Source organism: Columba livia, chromosome 1 (assembly GCF_036013475.1).
Source record: "Columba livia isolate bColLiv1 breed racing homer chromosome 1, bColLiv1.pat.W.v2, whole genome shotgun sequence".
Taxonomy (NCBI): Eukaryota; Metazoa; Chordata; class Aves; order Columbiformes; family Columbidae; genus Columba; species Columba livia.
Genome location: NC_088602.1, coordinates 128897572 through 128921762, shown reverse-complemented (window position 1 = coordinate 128921762; position 24191 = coordinate 128897572). Strand labels below are relative to the sequence as shown.

Genomic DNA, 24191 nt, shown 5'->3' with positions numbered 1-24191 from the left:
CAGCTGTCTGTAGAAAGCCTCATCAATTTCCTCCTCCTGATCAGGTTGCCTTTAGTAAACACCTACAACAGTGTGCCTCCTTATTAGCTTGTCCCTTAATTTTTACCCATGGGGATTCAATTCATTCTCTCGCCCAGGCAGAGTTCAAGACATACAAGTTGCTCTCTCACATAAAGTGCAACTCCTCCACCTTGCTTTGCTGGCCTGTCTTTCCTGAAATGTACATAGCCTTCTATGACAACATACTAGTCGTGTGAGCTGTCCCACCACATCTCCGTAATAGCAATGAGATCATGGCCCTGTGAACACAGACAAATCTTTAATTCTTCTCTAATTCTTCCCATGCTACGTGCGTTGGTGTATAGACACTTCAGGGAAGTACTCAAGCATGTGGGTTTCTCATGAAAGGTGCAGAAAGATCTACTTCAGCCATGTGTACCCTTGAGGTGGTTGGCGCTCTCATTCTCATTTTGAGAGGCAGCTAAGAAATATTTGTCACTGCTCTGATTGGTCTGGCACGTTTCCCAGTTGCATGTGATCGCGCGAGCATCACCACATCAGACCCCACACGCCAAGCTCATCAGTTTAGAGCCTGCTTCACCTCACCCCTCTGTGCTGGCTGCCTCATCCCACAGCATGTCACAGGCAAGACCCCTTACATCCCCATCCCCCATCATATCTAGTTTTAAGCCCTGTCAATAAGCCCTGAGAAATTTTCAGAAACTTACAGTCACTGCTCTGCAGTGGCTATGGCATTTCTGGGACACCAGGGCATATGAGATACAGCTGAAAGCTTTAGACAGCAGGACTTCAGGGAGTTTGGGCATAAGCCACTTCTAAACTGTCCCGAATGTTGTGATCACTAATGCTAGGCACAGTTACTAATGCCTCTCTTGTACAACCTGGTGGGATGCCCTGTTGATGAAGGAGTGAGCTATGTATACTGTTGTGGAGTAAGGATGCCAGAAGAAGAGTGAAAGATAACAGCATGGATGCAGATAATACTGAGGATCCAGCAGTATGGTTAATCTCAGGAAACACATCAAGAGAAAATGAGAATTCTGCATGTCCCTCTTCAACACACTGGCACTTAAGGATGCATCTGAAAGAAAAGGCAGACTGGGCTTTTCTTATCCTTTCATAGACTAGTACTGTGAGCACAGGAGAGAGGTGAGAGCTTATTTAAACCATTCCCTTCTGCTGCCCCTGCTTCTGGACCACACAGTACTCTGGCAACTGATTTGAACTTACTGCATCAGGGGGGGTTCTCCCTCACCCTGGCAGTGGCTGAAGTTTACCAAAGTTATTAGACTTTCCAGATAGGCAGCCAAGTACTCTTGTCTCAACAATTTTGTGCCCTAGTGAATACCTAATCATAGTGACATCCAGTGCACCTTATTGTCCTCTCTGTGTAGCAGTGATAAACACTTATTGGAGTAACTGAAGGAGAAACATGCCCAGCTCTGGAGGAAGGGAACCTAAGCTTGAATAGATGGGTTTGGTACACTTTGATTGTTGTCACTGGCCCTACTGCCCTTGTAATCTTTGGCACTGACTTTCTTAACCACTGGAGATGGATGGATGGGACACAAAGGCCTTGGTTTTTTTGGAATAGGCAGTGTGGCTTGCACAGGTGAGAAGCAGCTATGGGACTACCCAGGACTCTCTTATCACCCAAACATTGCTGAATTTGCTTAAACAGATCCAGGTGTCGGTCCCTTAGCAATCTAAGTAAATTGCTGAAAGCAGTATCAAACTGACCAAGAGTCCACCAATGAAATCCCAAAAATAATTGTTCCCCTGAAAAAAAAACAAGGGATGTTCTTAAACACACAGTCACCTTACAACAGTCCTGTGTGGAGGTCTACTGGAGAATGATGGCTTACAATAGATGTCAGACCTCTGAAAGAAGTCACTCCCATTAGCTGTTACAGCTCCAGACACATCACAGCTATTGTATAAGCTGGAAGCTAAAGAATATGCCTGGTATGTTATAACTGATATTGAAAATGTTGTGGTTTTTTTCAATCCCACTTGTCAAAGAAGGAAAACCTCAATTTGCCTTCATCTGGAATGGTGTGCAGTACACCTGGAACCAGCTGTCCCAAGGATGGAAACACAACCCTTGCTGCCTGCCATGGCATCATCAATCAAAATGTGAAGCAAGAGAATTCCAAAGAACTTTTCCTCTACATTGATGATGTACTGATTGAAGGAACAAGTCCAGAATATATATGGTATATATTCCTAGTTTCATGCAAATGGCACAAACATTTTTCTTTCTCTATATCCCTGATATGAGTATGTTAAAATTACGAGTGTCACTAAGTAAAGGGCTATAGGAAATCATTACCTCTCTCAGTGCTGGATTTGTCATTAAAACTAAAAAAGCCCCATCAAGAAATACAGGATTTAGGCATGCAAAATGGTTGGAGATATATGCCATCTGACCAAATTGCTTGGATAAGGACTGTGGACTTCCATATAATAAGAACCCAGGCCTTCTTGGGCATTAGTGGGTTTTGATGTGTATACATCCTTGGTTACAGACAATTGAACAAACCTATATATGAAATGACCTGAAATAAGCCTCATTTTGAGTGGGAAGAGGAACACCAGCAAGCCTTCAAGCTGATCAGCAGAAGACAGTCCATGCCATTAAGATCTAAATGGGTAGGTAGCTATATATATATTTAAGTTGTTATGTACAAATGCAAGAAAGACAAACATCACATGGAATGGAGTTTGTGGCAATGAGTATCTCAAGAGATGAGAGACACTATTGGAACTCTGGAGTCAAAGCCACAGAGGAGCAAAAGATAAATGCTCCCCTCTAGAACAAGAAGTCCCAGCTGCATATGCAGGGGGTACCAGTGCCACTGAAGCAAGTTCAGAGCAGTCATTGTGGTTATGTCCTAGACTAGATGTCCTGAATTTTAGGTTCAAGGATTCAAAACTACTGAGGGAAGAGTGACCACAACTACATGACAAAAAAAAGGCTATGACACTTTGACAATCTGCACATATTGGTTCTTTGGACCAGGATTAGTTGAATTTACTAAGTCAATGGCCAGCAAAACAGTAGTATGAGGAAGACAAAACACCTTTGGCTGTCAAAGTCCTAACATTTGACAAAAAGTACTGAAAATAAACAAAAGTTGGTTCACTGATGGATCCTGTAAAAGCACAGCAGGAAACAGGAGGTGGAAGTCCTTGGAACACCTCTACAGGAGAAGCTGCCATCTGGAAGGAGGCTTGAAGAAGGCCTTGAAAATAGCCTCAGAACATGCTCACAAGCATCAACAGACCCACATATACAGACTCCTGGATGGTGAATAATGTGGTAAGGAAGTCGCTTAAAGAATGAATTGTGATAACTGGCAGCAATGAGGAAAACCATTTTGAGCAGAAGTATGGAAAGTAGTATGACAGCTGCTTCATGGAAGACCTGCTTAGTTTGTCATGCTAATAATGCATATATCCCAAATTAAAAGGCAACTCAAGAAGAAAAACACAGCAACCAAGCTGACCAGCTAGCTCAACCTATCAGTAGACATTTGGGATGGAACATAAAGGAAAACTACTTTTAGATAGATGAGCCTATGAAAATGCAGAACATGATGCAAGCTATCAAGGACAGAGAAGGGTGCTTAGGCTTGTCTTGGGAAGATATAGTGCAAGCAATTAGGTTATGTGATGTCTGTGGAATAACACAACATATACCATGAAGGATGAAAGAGCGTGGACTGTGAGAGAAATGAATGTTTGGAGATTCCTGGCAAGTGGATTATATAGGCCAACACCTTCCTCCCCAGCACCACTGGCAGATGTTATGTTTTCATAGCGGTAGAGCATCAAAAAGGTGACTAGAAGCTTTCTCCACTCAGACAGCAAACACAGGTAGCACGCTAGAAGAAATAAACATATCTATTGGCACCATGGAATGCTGCTTAGGCAGGAATCAGACAATTTAAGTCATTACAAAAATGAAACCATTCAAGAATGAGTAGAGCAGGTATACCGCCAGGTAGCTGGAAAAGTTAGAGCTGTGCAATGGTTTAATTAAATCTGTGCTAAAAACAGTAGTGAAGGAGTCTATCAGGGAATGTATGACATCCTAACCTTCCTCATCTGCAGGAAGATGCATGGTTAGTTGACCCAGAGGCTGGAACTTGTCATAGCAGCCCAAAAGAAAACTTGAGTTTAACTGGGTGATAAAGTACCAGCAAGCCCTGAGGATACTTGAATAGGGAGGCTTGCAACAGTTGAAATCCCTAAGGAAGTGGTCTCTGTTGTTTGAAGAGCAGGGTTTACTTACTGGTTGGTCTTTGGAAGAAGAACAACGAAACATATGCCTTTACATAAAGTAAATAGAAGAGAATAATTTTACTCCACTTCATGAACTACGTTCTTGTTCGTGTGTTTGGCAGGGACAAGGTCTGAAGTTTGTAATAAATATATGTTGAGATTGGTGCAATGTTAACTCCTATAATGTGGTTCTCAGCGTAAAGGGTATTTTGTTGACTATATGTGCACGTTGTTACAATGTCAATACCTATTGTTCGGGGCTAAAGGTAGAGTTCACAATGCATGCATTTTATGATTATTATGATGGTAGAGTTTATAATGGATGAATGTTCAAACCTTTCTTAAACAGGTGTTTCACAGAGGTAAGGGGTGAAATGTACTGGCTATAAGTAGCAGTGTTTCAGTCAACGGGGGCTGCAGGGGTGCCCTGTGCTTCTGCAGGGAAGCCATTCCAGATGGCTCTGAAATTATTGTAAGCAAGTCACTGCACACCAAATCTTGAACAAATCAAAGGAGCACATGGCATCTATCCTTCAACATACCAAAGAAATATGCCTGCAACTGTGGGGTGTGGCCATCACTGTTGTTTGTTGATGTAGATGATGGTGAATGCTGACTAGCAGAGGACCACTGTATGACTTTTGGTTTTAAGTGTTTGTCACTTTTAGACTGGTTTCCTCTGCCACTTTCTCATTTAGACTGATGAACAGGATTGTTAGCAGATTCTGGTTTTCACTTGTCATGGGCAAGTTCCTAGTAGAATCAGGTCCCCCTAATTTAATTTTTATGTCTTCACTTCTAGAGTTCCTGACCCTGAGGCTGGTGGATGGCAATGATTGTGCCGAGAGGCTGGAAGTTTTCTACAATGGGACATGGGGGAGCATTTGTTCCAATCGGATGTCTCAACTCATTGCAACAATTGTGTGCAAACACCTGAACTGTGGAGATGGTGGGGAAATCGCAAGAGACTTCACATATGGCAGAGGTTCTGGGCCCACATGGCTGGACCACACCAGAGAGAGCAACACAGCTCTCTCTGGCAATGTCAGTCAGACCCCTGGGATCCTCATTCATGTGATAACCGAGCAGAAGAGACACATATTTCTTGCACTGGTAATAAAAAATGTATCTGTACAGGATTGCCCAGACATATACATAAATCTATGCATGCATATATGGCATTGTAGTAATTGCTTCATGTTTGTTTGTTATCTGATATATATTACTTCTGGTTTCATGCAAATGGCACAAACATTTTTCTTTGTTCATATCCCTGATATGAGTGACTTAAAATTACACGGAGTGCAGTTACCCAGTGGAAATCCTGAGGAAGTCCCCGATATGATGGTGCCATTGCATAGTTTTAAAGCAAAAATCTGTGACACACAGTCAGTCTCTGAGACCTGAGATAGGATCAGACTTCTCAAGCAGACTTCTCAAAAAGTCTAGAGGCATGTATGTGTTTCTACATGTATTGAGGCATATCACTGCATATGTACATGTATGCATGCGCTTAGCCATGGACAAGTGTATAAATTAGTTCAGTTCCAAAGGTTCATTTCTAATGCCTCCTCTTACGACAGTATTTCATATCTGTGGGTTCCCACTATAACATAAATGAATTCTAGATGACATTCAGATCTCCTGAAAGAGATTGCAGCTGTCTCACACAAGAAAGCAAGCATAGTCATCAGGAAGATTATTTTATTCACAACAATAGCCAAACAGTGATCCCCAAGAAATAAATAGGCAGTATAAATGTAACAGCAAAAAATAACTTGGTGATTAATTTTCTGGCATTTTATACTCCCTCAGTCTTTTCAGAGAATAATCAAATTATTTACTTCAGTATTTAAATTCTGCAGGAAGAAAAGAGGCAAAGTCTCCAGCCACATTTTCTGAGTGTCCAAAATCTACAAGTTGTTCAGATACCTCTATGTCTTTGTTTCTCCTTATTGGTCCCTACAGACCTTCCTGTTTTTTCAGCAGTAGAGAAGGTTTCTGTGTTTTGCAGACAAGAAGTTACGAGTCATAGGAAGACAGGATGGATGTTCAGGCAGAGTGGAGATTTGGCACCACGGCTCTTGGGGAACAGTCTGTGATGATTCTTGGGACATGGCAGACGCTAATGTTGTATGCAGACAGCTGGGTTGTGGATCTGCTGTGTCTGCTCTGAGCGAAGCGGCATTTGGGGAAGGGAGTGGTCCTATCTGGTTGGAAAAGGTGCACTGTAAAGGAACAGAGCTATCTCTTTGGGACTGTCCTGCCAAGCCCTTGTTCAGCAAAAACTGTGATCATAAGGAAGATGCTGCCGTGGATTGCTCTGGTTAGTGACTGGTCCTTTGATTCATTAAACAGATCTGGGAAGGAGGTGGGTAGAAGAATATTATGTCAGCTGTACATTCCAGTGACTAGCCTCTTAACAATTTTGACTGCAGGAAGCTCACAAGGGATGTGGAGATGTTCTCCCTATTTTTCACACTTGCCTCTTCCTTAATCTGGACTTACCTTCCTTTTGCAGGTATGACAGAAATGACAGCATCATCCACTAGAGCAGGTAAAACACTCCTTCTTCCCTCTTTCATTCTCCTGTCAAATGAGCATTTAATGTCCATGATACTTGCACAGCAGGTAAATCAGCAGTATATTCTAGCTCATCAGAAAGCATCTTCCATAGCCTTTTGTAAAGGAGAGCCAAGTAGCACTATGCCCAGTTGCTGAATTCTAGGTGCTTGAGCAAGACCCACAACTGGGTAGCAGGTGACCAGCCTCCTTCTGCTAGAATGGGCACAGCAGGAGGCTACAGAGAAGCAGTGCTTTGGGTCACCTGATTCTCTACCTGTTGACTCTCCATTTCCATTCAGATCCTCCACACCACCCTGCAACAGAGAGGACAAGAATTTCAACACCTGTCATCATCTGCATTTTTCTGGGGGCCCTTCTCTGCTTGGTCCTTGCCATTCTTGCTGGACAGATCCAAAGTGCCAGGGTACAGCAGAGAGGTAGGTCTCTCAGGACTGACGTGAAATGCGTCCTTGACATGGCTGGCAAGTGTTTAGTTGGCTGGGTAGCCTGGGGGATAGTTGACTAAGATGAATGGCATCTACTGCCACACTGAGATTTCCACTTACAATCTGGTAGTGAAAGAGTTCGGCAATGCTTATTAGTCAGCACCTTTTGGTGAATTTCTGGGTACCAGCCAGGCTATATAGACACCTTTAGGTCACTTCTATTTTTTGTTACCCCATCCTGAGTATGAACAAAGACTGTGTGAGTGATTATTGCCTTTTACTTTCAGGCTCCAGAGTATCCTATGACCCATTCTCTGAGGCTGTCTATGAAGAGATCAACTCTAACCTGATGATGGAAAAGCAGGGCATGACTGGCCTCCCAGGTCTGTGTGTCTTGCTTTTGTAAAGGGAAAACAACTGAGGCTAGTATTTCCTTGTGGCCCAATCCGATACTTTGCAGCTCCCAAATCTACTACAAAACAGAAAATTCCTAGATTTGAGAAGGGGGGTTTCCTGACCACTGAACTCTGCCAATTCCTCTCACAGGGACAATTCATTTGTGCCACAGAACATAGATCAGTTTAAGTCAAACAAACAAACCCAAACAAACTACAGACAAAAGGCCTTTGCTGCAATTATTTAAAGCAGGAACAAATGAAGAAATAATTTATATCTCCCAGCAGCTATGTGTATCTATAGGCTTCTTCCTGTTGACTGCTTTCCTCCCTTTATGGCTCGCCTCCCCTGTGAGCCATGAGAGGTGTTATGGAGCCCCTGAGGGATTTCTTAGCTATTCCACTGTAAGCTCTTTACCTTGCAGGAGTAATACTGCCCAAGAATCTCCTCGACTTGGGTGGTATTACTGCAGCTTACTCTTTTCCTCATAATATAGTCTTAGCAACCAAGGAGAGTTTAATCTGGTATCACACACTTTCTCATTTGCCTAGATCACGTTTCAGAGAGTTCAAAAACAACGGTACCGTTTTATAATGGGGACAGTGATGAAGAAAATAGTCCTGGAGCAACTCAAGGAAATGGAAGATGGGAATCCTACAAAGAAAGAGACTGAAAATCAGGGTAGCTTTTAATTTCCAAAGCACTTTTGGTGATTAAAGCTTTTTTCTTGCTGCACCTCATGTCCACTAGGGATGTTTTGATGTGAACCAAAAATTTTAGTTTAACTCTTGTGGTGGAAGAATCATACAATCTTGTATACAACTGCTAGTCTTCTGTATAAGAAGTTGAAACTAAATGTTTGCTGGTAGTATTGCACTCTTTACAGGATCCAGTCACACGAATCCAACAATTTGACAAGTGCTTTTCCCAGAAATTGCAACTCCAACAGCTTGTAAACTGTTGTTCCATCTTGCAGGTAAATGAGGAGAATTAAAACAGAGGAAAGACATGTGCCAAATAAGAACACTGATATGCAGTTGATTAGGGAATTTTAATCTCAGTGATATGAAAAACATGCAGTTTGCCAGTTTGGTTTTTGGGGGATTGCTTTGGGTTTTTTTTTTGTTTGTTTGTCTATTCATTTGTTTTTTCTTTAGTCACAAAACCTGAGGGAGAGCAAGTGTCAGGAGATTGTGTTTTTCTAGATCTGATCCTAGCTATTGCCCGGCCTCAGAGAGTTTAACTGTCAAATGCACAAGCAGTTTTGGATCTCAGCTGCCCATCTCCCTGACTCTCTGTTGTGCTATGTCTTTAATTTTGTTTTCTATAGTTTTTCTTGTATTAAGGCTATTTTATTATCTAAAATTAAACTAAAACCTATTCTTTTCCTTACGTGCTTTGAAATGCTTATCAAGAAGACAATTAATTCAAATAAGATCTATTTTTCTTATTCATATTGAACATTGAGTACTATGTAAAAAGTGAAATAGTGCTTTAACTGACTCATAATTTTATATAGGTATTATTTGTATGTCTTTGTGTGTATATAACATTAGAAAACAGTGAAAACTGAGGGAACTGAGGGATGTCTTTCACTTAAATACAGACCACAGGACTAGCTGCCCCTGAGGAATCAGAGAGCTGGCTACTCACAGAATTGAGTTTGGTGGATAAGGAATCGGCTGTATGGCCACATCCAAAGAGTTGCAGTCCAAATGGAAATTAGTAGCAAGTGGTGTCCCTCGTGGGTCCCTATTGGAACCATTAATGTTCCATATACTTATTAATGGCATAAGTAGTGGGATTGAGTGCACTCTCAGCAAGTTTGTGGATGACACCAAGCTGCGTAGTGCAGTTTGAGGGAAGGGGTGCCAACCAAAGATACACTGAGAGGTTTGAGAAATGAGAAAATAAGAACCTCACCTCATGAAGTTAAACAAGGCCAAGTACAAGGCCCTGAACCTGGGTCGAGGCAATCCCCAGGATCAGTACAGGCTGGGGGATGAATGGATTGAGAGCAGCCCTGCAGAGAAAGACTTGGGGGTACTGGTGGGTGACAAACTGGACATGAGCTGACAATGTGCACCTGCAGCCCAGAAAGCCAATCATATCCTGGGCTGCATCAAAAGGAGTGTGGCCAGTGGGTCAAGTGAGGCGATTCTGCTCCTCTACTCCACTGTAGCGAGACCCCACCTAGAATACTGCATCCAGCCCGGGAGCCCTCAGTACAGGAAAGATATTTGTACATAAAAACAACAGTTATTCTCTCCATCATGATACATAAAGTTTGTCCCAAACAGCTGAGAAGACACACAGAAAAGCAAACTCTTTCCCAAAGAATTTAATTAATCTCATTACTCGAGCCTCAGGACACCATACAACCCTGTGCCAAGGGCTGAGGCAGAAGAAATTGCACTGGGATTAAGTGAATACTTCTTCGTATTGAGTATCCTGTCAAATCTACATTTCCATGGATGTCTCCCTCTCAGCACTGAATGGAGCTTCCTGTGGAATATTGTGGGAGCATACAAGTACTCTGTACTGTTATGATTCTGTGATGCATAGGATGTTTGTGCAACTTTATCCATTCTGACCTGGACTGAAAGTAGTGAAGAAGAAATTCAAAAGGGAAGACAAGTCTGCCAAAGGCAAGTCACTTTGTTAAAAGTGATCCTAAGGGAGAGTAATCACCTCGACATGTAGCTCCAGGCAAGAGTCATTTACTTCTTAAAATAATAAATACTAAAATACTAAAATGAATGTACTCTCAAAAAGGAGATGGGAAGTAGCAAGATAATATTTTGCCACTACATACTATGTACTGTTTTCAATGAGATATTGGAATATACTTGACAAGATTTTTAAATATCATGAAGAGGCAGAAAGAGACTTCCAGATTACTTGACTGGTCTATATAACATAATAATAAAGGATAATACAAAAAAGGAAAAATAGTAATTATTTCTGTGCTTTAGATTGTAGCATAAGAAAAATCTTTACAAAATGTAAGTGAACATAGAAAGAATGGTTCATAACTACTAATTTTCTAGCTAACATTCTGGACTGCCCCGCTGAGTCAGCTCCCGGCTTCACTTCTCTGGAGCCTCCTCTCCTCCTGCCTCGCCATGGAGAAGGGCACAGGCTCGCTCCCGCTTCCATCACTCCTCTTCCTCTCAAGCCGGACTTAAAAGGAGAGACAGCAAAGGGCACTTCACAGCTGGGACTCAGCCTCAGGCACGCCGTGGCAGCGGCACAGGCAAAGACGGAGGGAACGACCCAAGAAGGTCGAAGCGCGGCTGCGGCCTACGGAGCGGAAGGACACTCCGCCTCCGCCACCGCCCCTCTCCTGCCCCGGGGGAGGTGCTGGGGAGCGCTGGGTAGTGGCCGCTGGAAGGCAGGGGAGGGGACGGGACGCTGTTCAGGATGGGGCGGACGCTCGTGGAGCTCTTCTACGATGTGGTATCCCCTTACTCCTGGTTGGGGTTTGAGGTGAGATGGAGGGTACCCGTTCTGGATGCGCCCCGCCCTTCTCCCGGGGCCCGAGCCTCTGCCGCGGCCCGCTGCGGCTGCTTGAGCGCCGGGACGGACGGGCTCGGGCAGCCACTCCAGCCGCAGCCTCCCATTGAGGAGGCGGTCGAAGGGCAGCTTGTCCGGCCGACTCGCGGTGCCTTCTCACCCTGCTGCAGTCAGCGCCCTCCCCACCTATGTTTCGGGTTTATTTTTATCTCGCTTGTAAAGGGTATTTCTGTTTCTTCCTCACGTAATCAGGAACCCTAAGGAAGCATGTCTCAGCCAAATGGTAGCATAGCCTGTGCTATGGGAGTTCTTGGGAACATTTTGCTTTAGGGATAGTTTTGATGCTTAGCAAGTGCCATTTGTCTGCTCACAATCTTGATCTTTTCCTTATTTACCCTTGCGATTCTTTCCATTTTTCTGAGATCAGAGTTCACTGGCAGCATCCAGAAAAGGATTTGAGGACTATCACTAATATAATAGAAGAAGATTCATCTGCCGTGTTTATTTCATGCTTTAGCTTATTTCCTAGCTGCATGCAGTTCTACAGACACATCCCCTGAGTGATAATCTGGCACTGCTTTTTTTATGTTGCAGGTACTCTGCAGGTACCAGCACATCTGGAATATTGATCTGCGCTTTCGTCCAGCTTTCCTTGGTGGCATAATGCAAGCAACTGGTAGGCAATATAGGGCAATTAACCCTGTAGGAAAAAAAAAACAAAACACCTTCACTAGGAGATGACTAGTGGGCAAGCTCTTAGTGACTGCAGAGTCCTAGCTTTAAATTAAGTTTTGGCACTGATAATGAACTAATTAAACTAATTATAGGATTGTGGAGCTCAGTAGTGACTGAGAAATAAGGCACAAATGACTTCATACTGTTGCAGCTACACAACCTCTGATTGTTGGTGGGTTATATGGTCTATGCCAAATCTTACCAGCTCTAAACCAGGATAATAATTTGATATGGAATGTTTTTTTAAAGTTTTGCCTTGCATTCAAACCTGAATTTATTTGTGGAACTCTTGCACTTTGTAATATGCTTGAAGGATCGTATGCCATAAAATGGTACTTGTGACCTTACTGGAACAAATTAATCACTGAGACTTATAATTCATAAATCATGAAACTAACAAGTCTCTACATTTGTTTATCCACACATTAATAGTTGTTTACCTTAAAAGTCATTTGTCTGAATCAGTATAAATCCCTGCTAGGACATTTATACTTTGGTTTAAAGCTGGTTCTGCTAACTTAAAGGGTTGATCTGTGCAAAATCAAAATAAATCATGTTTAAGCATTATCTTTGAAAATGCTGCATATGTTTCAGTAAGCCAATATGAAATTATACTCTTCTTTAGGCACATGTATGGATGAAGTCTAATTTGTCCAGTTTTGTTTTGTACACGGTCATTATAGTACAGTTGAAAATCTCAACAGAAGTTTTTTTCTGGAAGGTAACAAGCCCCCAGCAATGTTGCCAAAGCGTGCAGAATACCTGCTGAAGGATATAAAAAGGATGGCAGAATACTACCAAGTGCCTGTACAAATTTCAGGAGATGACTTCCAACGTATTCTTGGTAAAAGTAAGTAAGAAACAGCTTATCTGGTATCTTTCAACTCCAGCACTGCGGGTTCAAATTCTCCCTTCCAGTAAAGGTGAAGATGAATTCTCTGGCCACAGCCAGATGAAGTCTTTACACTTTTAACCATAAAAGGAACTTGTGGAGAAATATGCTGATGAATTATAATAGCATGGAAGATACTTTAAATCAACATAAGCTTTACTGTTTGAGGACTGTTACAGAGAAGATCATACTGTTCTTAGGTATGATTAGCACTTGTGCTGACGATATCTGTGCCTCATCCTGTGCCTAGTTTCAGTATGTTTCTCTGTCTCCCTCCTAATCACAGGCACTCTTGGGGCCATGCGCTTTATCACAGCCATTGACATGACACAACCACGATACTTAGAACCCTTATCTAGGGAGTTCTGGATACGTTTTTGGTCACAGGTCAGTATTTTATGAAGTCAACTTGATCCTTTCTCTGCTGTTGTGTCCCACTTCATTCAAATGTACAATTTGAGCAAGAGAAAGGGGAGTGTCTTTTAATGAAAAGTCATAGCAGGAAACTTAGGGTCATAGTGGTTCAGAAGCCATTACAAGAGAAGAACTAGTTTATAGTCAGCTTAATTTGCCTTTTTTTAGGTATGTACGGTGACTCCTATGGGCTCAGTGGATCAGTAGTTCATATCAGAAAGTACTTAATACATTCCTAGATTAGGTGAATTAAAACTTTTTCTGAGGAAATTTTTCCAGCAACTAGTATTGTTTTTATTTCTATTTTCGTAGAAAACTTGCTTTCAAGTCTAGAGCTAAGCTTTTGTTCTTAAGTACTGAATTACTTATTTCATTCTCTTACCAGCATGAAGATATCAGTCAGCCGGAGAATATATTGGCTGTAAGTGTCTCCTTTTTGTTGGTGCTTCTGCATTTCTGATGCAGATTCTTATTGATAGCTTGGATCAGAATACACATGAAGACAGCTTAGTCAAATGATCACTTGGAGTTCTAGAAAAAAGTGGATTTAATTTCCTTAGCAGCTATGTTTGGAATGGGTTTTTTTGGTCGTGCTTTGAATGACACTTGGAACCAGAATCTCCTTTTTTGTTAATTCATGTGGCAAGATACCCAGGATGGACAACGAATTATCTGTTAATGCTGTTTTATTACGTGAAAGTGTGAAAGTATGAACAGTGTCTCCAGAAAGCACTGAGGTTTTGCTGCTTTATGAAATCATCAGGTAAATTCAACATGTCATGGAAGTGACTTTCTTTGGTGTGATGGAGCCAGGCTTTACTGTTAAGTTCAGTGCTTTATTGCCCTATTACATGCTTAGAAATTGTACTCATTAGATTAATTTTCTTTTACTGTTTAGGTTCTATTACAGTTAAAACTGTAATGGCATGTAAGTTAGTTTACCATGAGATCCTCTTTAAGGGCTCCATTTCTACCTTATTTTATTTTTCAAGTTCTTGGACTATGAAGAAAAGAGAGGAATTTTCCATGGCTAGTCTCTCGTATCCAGCTTCCCTATTTGAAACCTGAAACTTGCAGTCTTGCCATTTCCCCAGAGGCTAGTCCTTGCATTTCATCTTAGTGTACCCTTTTACCAGAATTTCAGCAAATGTTTGCACTTCACCTTTTCAAGAGGCAAGATTTGAAGGATATAATTTACTGTGGTGTGTTAACCCTGGCAGGCAGCTAAGCACTACACAGATACTTGCTCGTTTCTACCTGCTGCCCAGTGGAATGGGGAAGAAGAAAGGAACAATAAAAGGAAGAAAACTTGTGGGTAGACATAAAATTGCTTAATAAGCAAAGGAGAAGTGGAAGAAGACAGAAAGAAAACAAAACATGATGCAGAGGCAATCACTTATCACCTCCTGTGGGCAGACCAGTGCCCAGCCAGTGCCCAAGCAAAAGGTGACCAACCTCTCTAAACCCCCCTCCCCACTTTTGATTGCTGAGTATGATGTTACAGGGCATGGAACATCTCTTTGTTTAGTTTGGGTGATCTGCTTTGCTGTGTCCTCCCCAACCTCTTGTGCACCCCCAAGCTGTTCACTGGGGGTGTGGGAGGGAGAGTGAGGAACAGAGAAGGCCTTAACATTCCACAAACATTGTTCAAAAACAGCTAAAACATTAGGGTGTTATCAGCATGGGTTTGATCACAAATATAAACCACAGAACCCTATGAGCTATGAAGAAAATTAACTCCATCCCAGCCAGACCCAGTACATAAATATATACAGAACATCCTTGCATCATCATTTAAATAAAGATAAAGCAAGGATTTGCAGAACTTCAGAGAAAAAAATTCTATATTCAGAAAGATCTTTATGTATTTTAGTCACTGTTTGGTGGTTTTTGAGTATTCACCTGTGCTCAGCAAGGCAGAAAGGTAGACATCTCCTTGTTTGCTTGTGTCTGTTTTAATTCACCCCTGCAGCAAGTACTAAACATTCCTGTCTTGTGGAAATACACCATCCAAAGCTGGATGAAGGGTGCCAGCCATTTAATCTGAGTCTTTATAGGTGAATTTATTTTATGAACAATTACAAAAAGTTGAATGTTGTTTATTTGATACAGTTCCTTTGTATTTTTTTTTCACTTCTTTTTTTTTTAGTCAGCAATAACTTCACATAAATTACTGTAGAAGACATGTGTAGTCTTTGAATCCTGCCCTGGTCCGGTTAAATACCCCTTCTGCCCTAAATGGTGAGAGCCAGATACTACATTTCTCCATAAATATTGCAGTCTAAGCACCATGGCTACCAAGCATACAAAGCATTTTGTTCTACTCTAGTGCTATACCTTTTTATCTCATATTCAAGCAGTGTCAGAAAGAGCTCATAATCTCCCTGATGTGGAAGTAGAAGGTATAAGAAAACGTGGATGCTAAATGAAAAGTGATTGGGAGAAAAAAAAAAAAAAAAAGAAAACAGAAAGAATCATTAACACCTGCGTGCAGAGGATTACTGGTCTGTGTGCAATACTTTAAGTTTTTTGGTTTGGTTTTTGGTTTGGTTTTGTTGTTGGTTTTTTGATTGTTTTTTAAGAAAAAAAGATATGTCATCAGGTAGATGGCATGGAAGTTAACATTGTTTGTGAAATACTTTATTAAAACAGGTACTTGTAACTTTGATGTTACCCGACAAACATCTGATCTTTACCCTGGGCCACTTTATGTCCTGTGTGGCAGAGATACAGAGGAGGCTAAAAAGATACATTAATAACGCAACTCTTTGACCTCTGTGAGCTGCAGTCTCTTTCATGCAGTATCACTTATAGTTCCTGTGTGGCTACATTTGTCACACAAACTGTTTTGTCAGACTTGTACAGTAAGATTTTCTTTTTTCAGAACGCGTGCTTTTTTTGGTAAGTTATCTGATAAGTCATTGGATCAGAGGTTAAACCCCTTCTCTCTCTCTTTCTCTCTCTCTCTTTATCTCTGTTTAGGAACTCCTGAAAAGAAAAAAAGTTCAGACGTAGGGCTTGGAAGTTTAAAATATCCCTTCTGCGTTTTATCTGAGAGTTGAAAAACTATGAATGGGTTGGGAATACAGTAAGACAATTGTGCAAAAAGTGCCTCAAGGGTATTTTGTACTTTTTTTTGTAATAAACCTTGGGTGATAACACTGAAGATTAAATTAATTAGACCATAGTAGGAAATAGAATATTTAGTGTTAGAGTACTCTTAATTATATCATGTCTTCTCAGGTTGCAGGACAGGCTGGGCTGTCATCAGAGGTTGCCCAGAAACAACTTGAAATGATTTCATCCTCTGCAGTGAAGAACCGACTGAAAGAGACAACAGAGGAAGCAATAAAATACGGGGTAAGATGCTTCCAATCCCATTTGTCATCACTGCTGTGCACTCCTTCCTTATTAACAATACTGGCAAGCAAAGAACAATGAAGGTGATGATTAGAAAGCACTTGTGCTAGGTTGGCCAAGGTAGGGTGAATTTCCACAGGTAGCTTTGGGGACACACAGCCGGGACAGCTGACCCAAAACTAGACAAAGGGATATTCGATCCCAATAAGGTCATGATCAGTTATAAAATGGGGGCTGGCCAGGGGGTAGTCTCTCTGTCACTGTTGGGGAGCGGGGCAGTCGAGGGTACTCTCTGGACTGCGTGGTTTGGTGCTGTTGTGTTTTGAGCACAAGCTGCTGTCTGGGACCCAGGGTAGAGGCAGGGAGGTTTCAATATAGGCTGTGGTTGGGAATCCATGATTGCTGCTTCACAGGAATAGTTTGCCCAGAAAAGGTGGATGGCATACAGGGATTACCATGTGGTGAGAGATTGTGCTGTGTATCCCTCACTTTGTATATTCTTTCATTATTATTATTGTTGTTGTTGTTGTGGGGTTTTTTTCTTTCTTTTCCACTGTTCTGTTAAACTGTTCTTATCCCAACCCACGAGTTTTGCCTTTTGTTTCCTGATTCTCCTCCCATCCCAACCAGGGGCAGGGGAGGGATAAGCAAGCAGCACATGAATTTAGTTGCTAGCTGAGGATGTGGCTAAACTGCAACAGGACTATATAGACCATCTCTCTAAGGTGGTCTTTGCTTTTTGAACATGCAAAAGCTAACTAACTGCTATTGGTAATTTATTGCATTTTCATCTAGGAAACCAAGGTTGACCCATTCAGCTCATTCCAGTCAGACGACAAGGATAGGGAGCTCCAAGGCCAGTAATAAGAGATACCATTTATCACTACTTGACATAAAGCTGTGGATTTATCAGGCTGCTTTTTTGTTCCTTCAAAAGGGCACACAGGCTCTGGAGAGTCCTTTACTTTTTTTATAGCTCCATTAGATTCATCTTTAAGAATGAAAGAGGTGAAAAGAAGGGAAGGGAAAAAAGTCAAAAGTTTTTACTTTTTATTCCTGAAGATTGATCATGTCTCTGCAAAAATTTCTCTCATTATAAAATTCTCTGTTTCATCTCCATGATGTCAATAGGCATTTGGGATGCCTACTGTTGTGGCACATTTTAATGGGGAACCTCATCTCTTTTTTGGCTCCGATCGTTTAGAGCTGCTAGGCAGCATTATAGGTGAGTATATTTAATAACATCACTTTGGATTTCATGCTTTCACCCTCTTTTATTGAAATATGTAATACAGCTAAATAAAACACTCTTTGTGTCTTTCAAATATTAAAGAATGTTGGGTATACTTCTCATGGGATGAAACTGCTGACTGGAGTGTATCTCAGTAGAGTCAGAGTGACCAAAGATGTAGTCCTTTTCAAAACAAGAAGTAACTTGAGTTCTCCATTCTCTCTTGGTTTCAAGGCTTTGTGTGACACATGCCATTCTGAAGTTACTATTGACACTCTTTTAGTTTTCAGTATGTTCGTGTTTAACCTTTTGGTACTGGGCATTAGATCTTGGCTAAGATTAAGACTATGGCTGATACTTTTTTTTTTTTTTTTCATTTAATATCTGTTCCTTCTTAATAAAAAGCACATTAGCACAGCTCCCAAATCCATAACTTATAATTATGCAAATACACGACTTTTTAACAGAAATTCATATATTGGCCATACTTCTTTTCATTTTGCTGTTAATAAAATATGAACTCTTAAAGATAATTTGAATAGGTTGTGATAACTAATAAAACTTAGTCAGCTGCTTTTAAGTGAGTCAGAGGGCATTTTGATTATTGATCTCAAGATTTGGCAGGAGAGCCATCACAATAAAGAGTTATGCACATAATTAGCTCTGATGCATTTGTTGAAAAACTTCAGCAGAAAATCTTAATTAATGTAAATTAAAATTAGTCATAGGCCTAAAAATAAGGGAATTTTTGGAGGCTTATATTCTTTTCTGATGGGTTTCTGATTAAAAAAAAAATATTCTTGATGAAAATGAGAATGAGGAAGATTCACTTCACAACACGCACTATGATAGTCACTAACGCTGATTGGAATGTTGTGGTCTGGTTTCTAGTCCAAGAACTGGAACAGATTTTATTTTTGTTTCTCTGACTCCCCAGCCTTCCACCCTTTTTCTTTTCCTTAGCCCCAGCCCTTCAAAAAAGGAGTCCTAAAAAATATTGGCTTCACCCTCATGTGGGGTGCCACAGACCTGTAGAATCTCTTATCTGTGACGAGGAAAGTAATTCTTCTGTGCAGCTTCAGTTGTGACTAGACAGTGAAGGATTTTTGGAGCTGGCCAAACAAGATAAAAATCTGTATTCCATCATCAGTATTTACCCTTCGAAAGAGGAGTAGGACCAGTCATTGTACTGCAGAAATGTGACTGGCAAATCACTTCTACATATTAAAATTTATCTTTTGTGCTGGTTTGTCTTGCAGGTGAAAAATGGCAGGGGCCAGTTCCATCAGTTCCAAGCCACAAGATGTGAAAAGTCCTGGGGAAATATATAAAAGGGAAAATATACATGTACATGATCAGTCTTCAGATTATCTGAATGTATCTGATTTTATGAAGAGGTGGCTTTCTCGTCTTTAACAGTTCACTTTACAGCTCAGTCCTATCTCTAATTAGGAAAAAGTTCAAGGTTTGCCAGTATTACCAGTCTGGTGAGGTCTTTACCAATACAAATGTGCTTCTTTTCTTTCAAAGATTAATGATTAACATTAAAGATTAAACATTAAATATTTAACTTCTTATGGATTAAACATTGTTATTTCCCCATTAGTTCAGTTTCTCTTACCCTAAAAGCATGAGGATTAATTTGTTGTTATGGGACTGTGATCACTGGATTTCTCATGTCTTCCTGCTTGTCCTTTAGAAACACACACAGCCAAAGAAAAGCTGGCCACATTCTCCTTTTATTTTAAGTCAAAGGTACTACATAGACAGTAGAACTACAGGACAAGCTATTCATGCTTCCTTTTACTCTGTAGCATGGCAGTTGGAGTGGACGCAAGAGAGAAAAGTGGAAGAGAGAGGGACAACTAAAGCCCAAAGAAAAATCTGGGGAAGCAATCAGAAATTTTGAAAGAAACTGTTCCCCTCCTGGACAGTATTGTACACACCTTGCTCTGCAGTGACTGACATTTGAGGAGACCACCACACACATGGATTCTCAGGCACCAACCCCAGACCTTGCAGGGGTTTTTGACTAACATCAGTTTTACAATAATGTCTGTGGAGGACAGTGGTGAATCCCATGTGAGTTTAGTTGGTAACTGAACCAGACTGTGTTTTGCTTCCTCAAGGATCACCTAATTGCTGCTTATCCAAGAATGATTTGGTTATGGCAATGAGGGGCTTCCCCTCATATAGACTGCAGTGGGAAAGATAGGCAAACAACATTTAAACGAAAACACTTCATTTTTCACTCTCACTTCTAATTACAGTAGTTAGAAATAGTTTGAAGCTGGTCCTATATTGGCTGAATTGGAATAACACACTCAAATGAATTGGGTTCGTATGAGGCTTGATTTCTCAATGATTCCTAGCTGTCTCTGACACATCACTGAAGAAAGCAGAAGAACTGGCAGCAGCTGGAATTCCATTTTTTGTTTCTTTCTTAACTTTAAGGTAAAGCATATTCATGCTTGTTCACTTGAACAGCAAATCCTGGACCAAAGCATCAGAAAAATAATCTATATCCCTCATGTTCTTACAGCTGTAAGTATTGTGGAAGTATCATTTGTTCTTCTTACACCTCTTTCAGCTCTTCAGGAAATATCCTATAATTTGAAAACTCCTTCCTCCTTTCCACCCAACACCCATTAGTCTTTGGGCAAATCCAGCCTGGAATTGAAGGAAACTTTTGTAAGATATGTAAGAGGCTACATTCATTTAGGAGTTAGAATGACAAGGAAGTTATCATGATGAGGAAAAGGCTGAGGTACTTAATGCCTTCTTACCTCAGTTTTTAATAGTAAGACCAGTTGTGATCCAGCTACCCAGCCCCCTGAGCTGGAAGACAGGGGGCAGAATGAGGCCCAAATAATCCAAGGGGAAATGTTTAATGACCTGCTACATCACTTAGACATGCACAAGTCTATGGGGCCAGATGGGATCCACCCAAAGGTACCGAGGGAGCTGGCACAGCTGCTCACCAAGCCACTTTCCATCATTTATCAGCCGTCCAGGCTAACCAGGGAGGTCCCAGTTGACTAGAGGTTAGCAAATGTGATGCCAATCTACAAGAACAGCCAGAAGGATCCAGGGAAATACAGGCCTGTCAGCATGACCTCAGTGCTGGGGAAGGTTATGGAGCAAATCTTCTTGAGTGCCATCATATGGCATGCACAGGACAACCGTGCAATCAGTCCCAGTAACCATGAAAAATTATGAAAAGCAGGTCCTGCTTGACTAACATGATCTCCTTCTGTGAAGAGGTGATGTGTTTAGTGGATGAGGGAAAGGCTGTGGATGTTGTCTACCTGGACATTAGTAAAGCCTTGAACACTGTTTCCCACAGCATTCTCCTGGAGAACATGTCTGGTCATGGCTTGGACTGGTGTGCTCTTCATTGGTAAATAACTTGCTGGATGGCCAGACCCAAGGAGTTGTGGTGGGCAGAGTCAAATCCAGCTGGTCACAAGTTGTGTTCCCCAGAACTCACTATTGGGGCCAGTTCTGTTTAATATCTTTATCAGTGATCTGGTCAAGGGAATCAAGTGTACTCTCAGTAAGTTTGCAGGTGACACCAAGTTGGGTGGGAGTTTTGATCTGCACAGAGACAGGAAGGCTCTACATAGGGATCTGGACCAGCCAGACCAATGGGCTGAGGCCAACTACATGAGGTACAGTATGGCCAAGTGCTGGGTCTTGCACTTAAGCCACAACAACCCCATGCAACGGTACAGGTTTGGGAAAGAGTGGCTGAAAAGCTGGCTGGTGGAAAAGTACTTGGGGGTGGAGGTTGACAGCCGGCTGAACATGAGTCAGCTGTGTGCCCAGGTGGCCAAAATGGCCAACAGCATCCTGGCTTGTATCAGGAATAGTGTGGCCAGCAGGACTAGAAAAGTGATCGTCCCCCTGTACTCAGCACTGATGAGGCCCCACTTTGAATACTGTGTTCAGTTTTGGGCTCCTCACTATAAGAAAGACATTGAGGTGCTGGAGAGAGTGCAGAGAAGGGTAATGAAACTGGTGAGGGGTCTGATGAGGAGCGGCTGAGGGAACCGGGGCTGTTTAGCCTGGAAAAAAGGCAGCTAAGGGGAGACCTTATCACCCTATAAAACTACCTGAAAGGAGGTTGTCATGAGGAGGGTGTCAGTCTCTTTTCCAAGGTAATAAGTGGTAGGACAAGAGGAAATGGCCTCAAATTGCGCCAGGGGAGGTTTAGTTTGAATATTAGGAAAAATTTCTTCACAGAAAAGGTTGTCAGGCATTGTAACAGGCAACCCAGGGAAGTGGTGGAGTCACCATCCCTGGAGGTGTTTAAGAGATGCATAGATGAGGTTCTTAGGAGCATGGATTAGAGGTGGACTTGACAGTGTTAGGTTAATGGTTGGACCTGATGATCTTAAAGGTGTTTTCCAACCAAAACAATTCAATGCTTCTATCTATGTGGATGCCATAGGTTTCTCTGAGTCCCTTGAAGCCATGTAAAATAATTTTTTTTACCATTTTCCCCTTGAAATCTGCTAGTCTCCAATTTGTGCTATCAAACAGATTTTGAGGTTGTGATAAAAATTGAATGACTGAAACATCACTTTAAGCTAGATCACCTCACTGACCTGAGGCCACTGCCATGGGCAGTGCTGTCTCACAAATGGGTAAAATGAAGTTTCGTGGAGGTAATGAACTCAGCTGGGGAGAATGCAAGGAATATATTGAAATAATCCCTTGGTGAAAGCCAAGGTCTTAAGAAACTTTGTCCTTTGAACAAGCTTGGCTGAAAAAATACAGCCTTTGTGACAGAACATTGTTGATTTGGCAGATGGACTGAATGAGATACGTATTTCCCAAAATTACCTTAAAGGCCCTTAGACCTACTTGAAGTCAGTGGAAATTAAATGCTCAAAGCCTTGGGTACTAAAATAGTACTTAAACACTACGAAGATTAGCAAAATCTAAATTCAGGCTTTTCCTTACATTACTTATTGCCTGTGACTAGTAAGTGGTTACAGCCTTTGCATTTATATCAGTGAGTATGCATATTGTCGCAATTCTGACTCTATACTTGCTTTGTGCAAAAGTTGCCTGCTTGGGAGCAGAGCTTTGAGGAAGTTCTGCCTCCTGGTTAGGCAACCTTACTCCTGCGTTACAGAGACCTGATTGTGAGCACAAGCTCTTGGCAGACACTCTGATGATTATCCCAGTAAACAGTGGCTGGCAGCTTTACTGACATTCTCAGTACTTATCTTTGGCAGTAGTCTCATCACTGAGTACCAGCTTCTTTACATCGCTTCACTTTCAGATCTGCTGTCTGTAAATGTCACTCTGCTGTGACACCAACAGCTGCCACCACACTGAGTTGAACTGTTTATCTGGCTGCTCTGAATGCCACCAGGGCAGCTAAAAGCTGAGCATTACTTGAAAAAACATTGAGGATCTAAACTGTTGTGTCTTTTTACTAGGCATTGGGGCAGATGTTAAGCCTTAATAAGAACTGCCAATTATTTAGGAATAGCTGGAATAGTTTTCTTCCTTAAAGATGACACCTCTTCTACTTAGCTATATGCCAAACTAGCTCCTGAGAGTCTCATATCACTTGCAAAGTAGCATGCTGTTTAGCTGTCAAGCCAGAGAAAATACTGGGCAAGGAAAGGGACTTCAAGCCAAAAGAGAGACTCTCAGTGACACAGGCAAAACTGGACTATGAACTCTAGGGAACAAACCTGGAGTTCTGTTCCCCTTTGCTCTATCACAGACCTCAGTAGGACATCCAGTCCTACTTCCCATGTCTTGAAAAGCTGTGAAATTGGAATGGAGATGTATGTTCCACCAATACTAGGCAGAAAGCAAACAAGCAAGCATAGAGATAGGTTCAAAGTCACAAAATGAGAAAAAGAAAGTGGTTCAGTAAAATAATGAAACCATAGGAAGCAGAGGATAGCTGCAGAGAAAGGTAGATGGCATCTGAGCAAAGGAAACCCAACAATAAAGGAGAGAATAAAACTGAACATAGACTTAGGGCAGAGAGAGGTGTTTCAATGAGAAATGCTGTCCCTGAGAGAGAGCAGGCAACCAAGAAAGGTAGATTAAACAGTCCAGAGCCAACTGGCTATGGAAGATCATTTGAGGAAGAAGGTATAGGATTTACTGTATTTACTGTGAAGGCTTACAATACTTGCTGTACTCTTCCAGTGAGACCAAGGATGGCCCAGCGGCCTGTCTTCACCCTGAACCACAGGTCTACAGCACTTCTCCATGTCTGATACCTGTGCTCCTCACCAGTGTGCACCGAGACAGTCCTCCAGCGGTGACCTCACACACAGCACAACATGGAGGC

At 41.7% G+C, this 24191-nt stretch overlaps 3 protein-coding genes across 15 annotated transcripts in view; 2 read left to right on the top strand and 1 right to left on the bottom strand.

Annotated features, from left to right (window-relative positions):
• The window catches only part of LOC106145782 (antigen WC1.1-like), a 20816-nt gene extending 12421 nt beyond the window's left edge, over positions 1 to 8395 (top strand). Inside the window, 8 exon segments of the mRNA XM_065028759.1 lie at positions 5111 to 5320; positions 5323 to 5421; positions 6174 to 6246; positions 6306 to 6634; positions 6830 to 6865; positions 7173 to 7310; positions 7607 to 7702; positions 8267 to 8395. Coding sequence (XP_064884831.1) covers positions 5111 to 5320; positions 5323 to 5421; positions 6174 to 6246; positions 6306 to 6634; positions 6830 to 6865; positions 7173 to 7310; positions 7607 to 7702; positions 8267 to 8388 — 1103 coding nt within the window. The 3' untranslated portion in view covers positions 8389 to 8395.
• Positions 5996 to 24191, bottom strand: part of LOC102086227 (rap1 GTPase-activating protein 1) — an 82491-nt gene continuing 64295 nt past the window's right edge. For 5 of the 10 annotated variants that reach the window (XM_065028429.1, XM_065028460.1, XM_065028449.1 and 2 more), the window contains one exon: positions 5996 to 7187. In XM_065028429.1, coding sequence (XP_064884501.1) covers positions 7144 to 7187 — 44 coding nt within the window. In that variant the 3' untranslated portion in view covers positions 5996 to 7143. The other 5 variants (XM_065028444.1, XM_065028440.1, XM_065028422.1 and 2 more) reach the window with 4 other exon arrangements.
• GSTK1 (glutathione S-transferase kappa 1) lies at positions 10986 to 19433 on the top strand. 4 transcript variants are annotated; one of them, XR_010465904.1, is made up of 8 exons: positions 10986 to 11204; positions 11826 to 11907; positions 12688 to 12816; positions 13145 to 13245; positions 13658 to 13693; positions 16516 to 16632; positions 17428 to 17857; positions 19123 to 19433. XR_010465904.1 is itself a non-coding variant. In XM_005506307.4 (8 exons), exons 1-8 carry the CDS (start codon positions 11139 to 11141, stop codon positions 19170 to 19172), a joined length of 675 nt encoding a protein of 224 aa, XP_005506364.1. In that variant the 5' UTR covers positions 10986 to 11138; the 3' UTR covers positions 19173 to 19433. The 4 variants fall into 4 exon arrangements, 2 of the variants coding, with proteins under 2 accessions (XP_005506364.1, XP_005506365.1); XM_005506307.4 differs by having other exon boundaries at positions 17764 to 17857; XR_010465906.1 differs by lacking the exon at positions 13658 to 13693.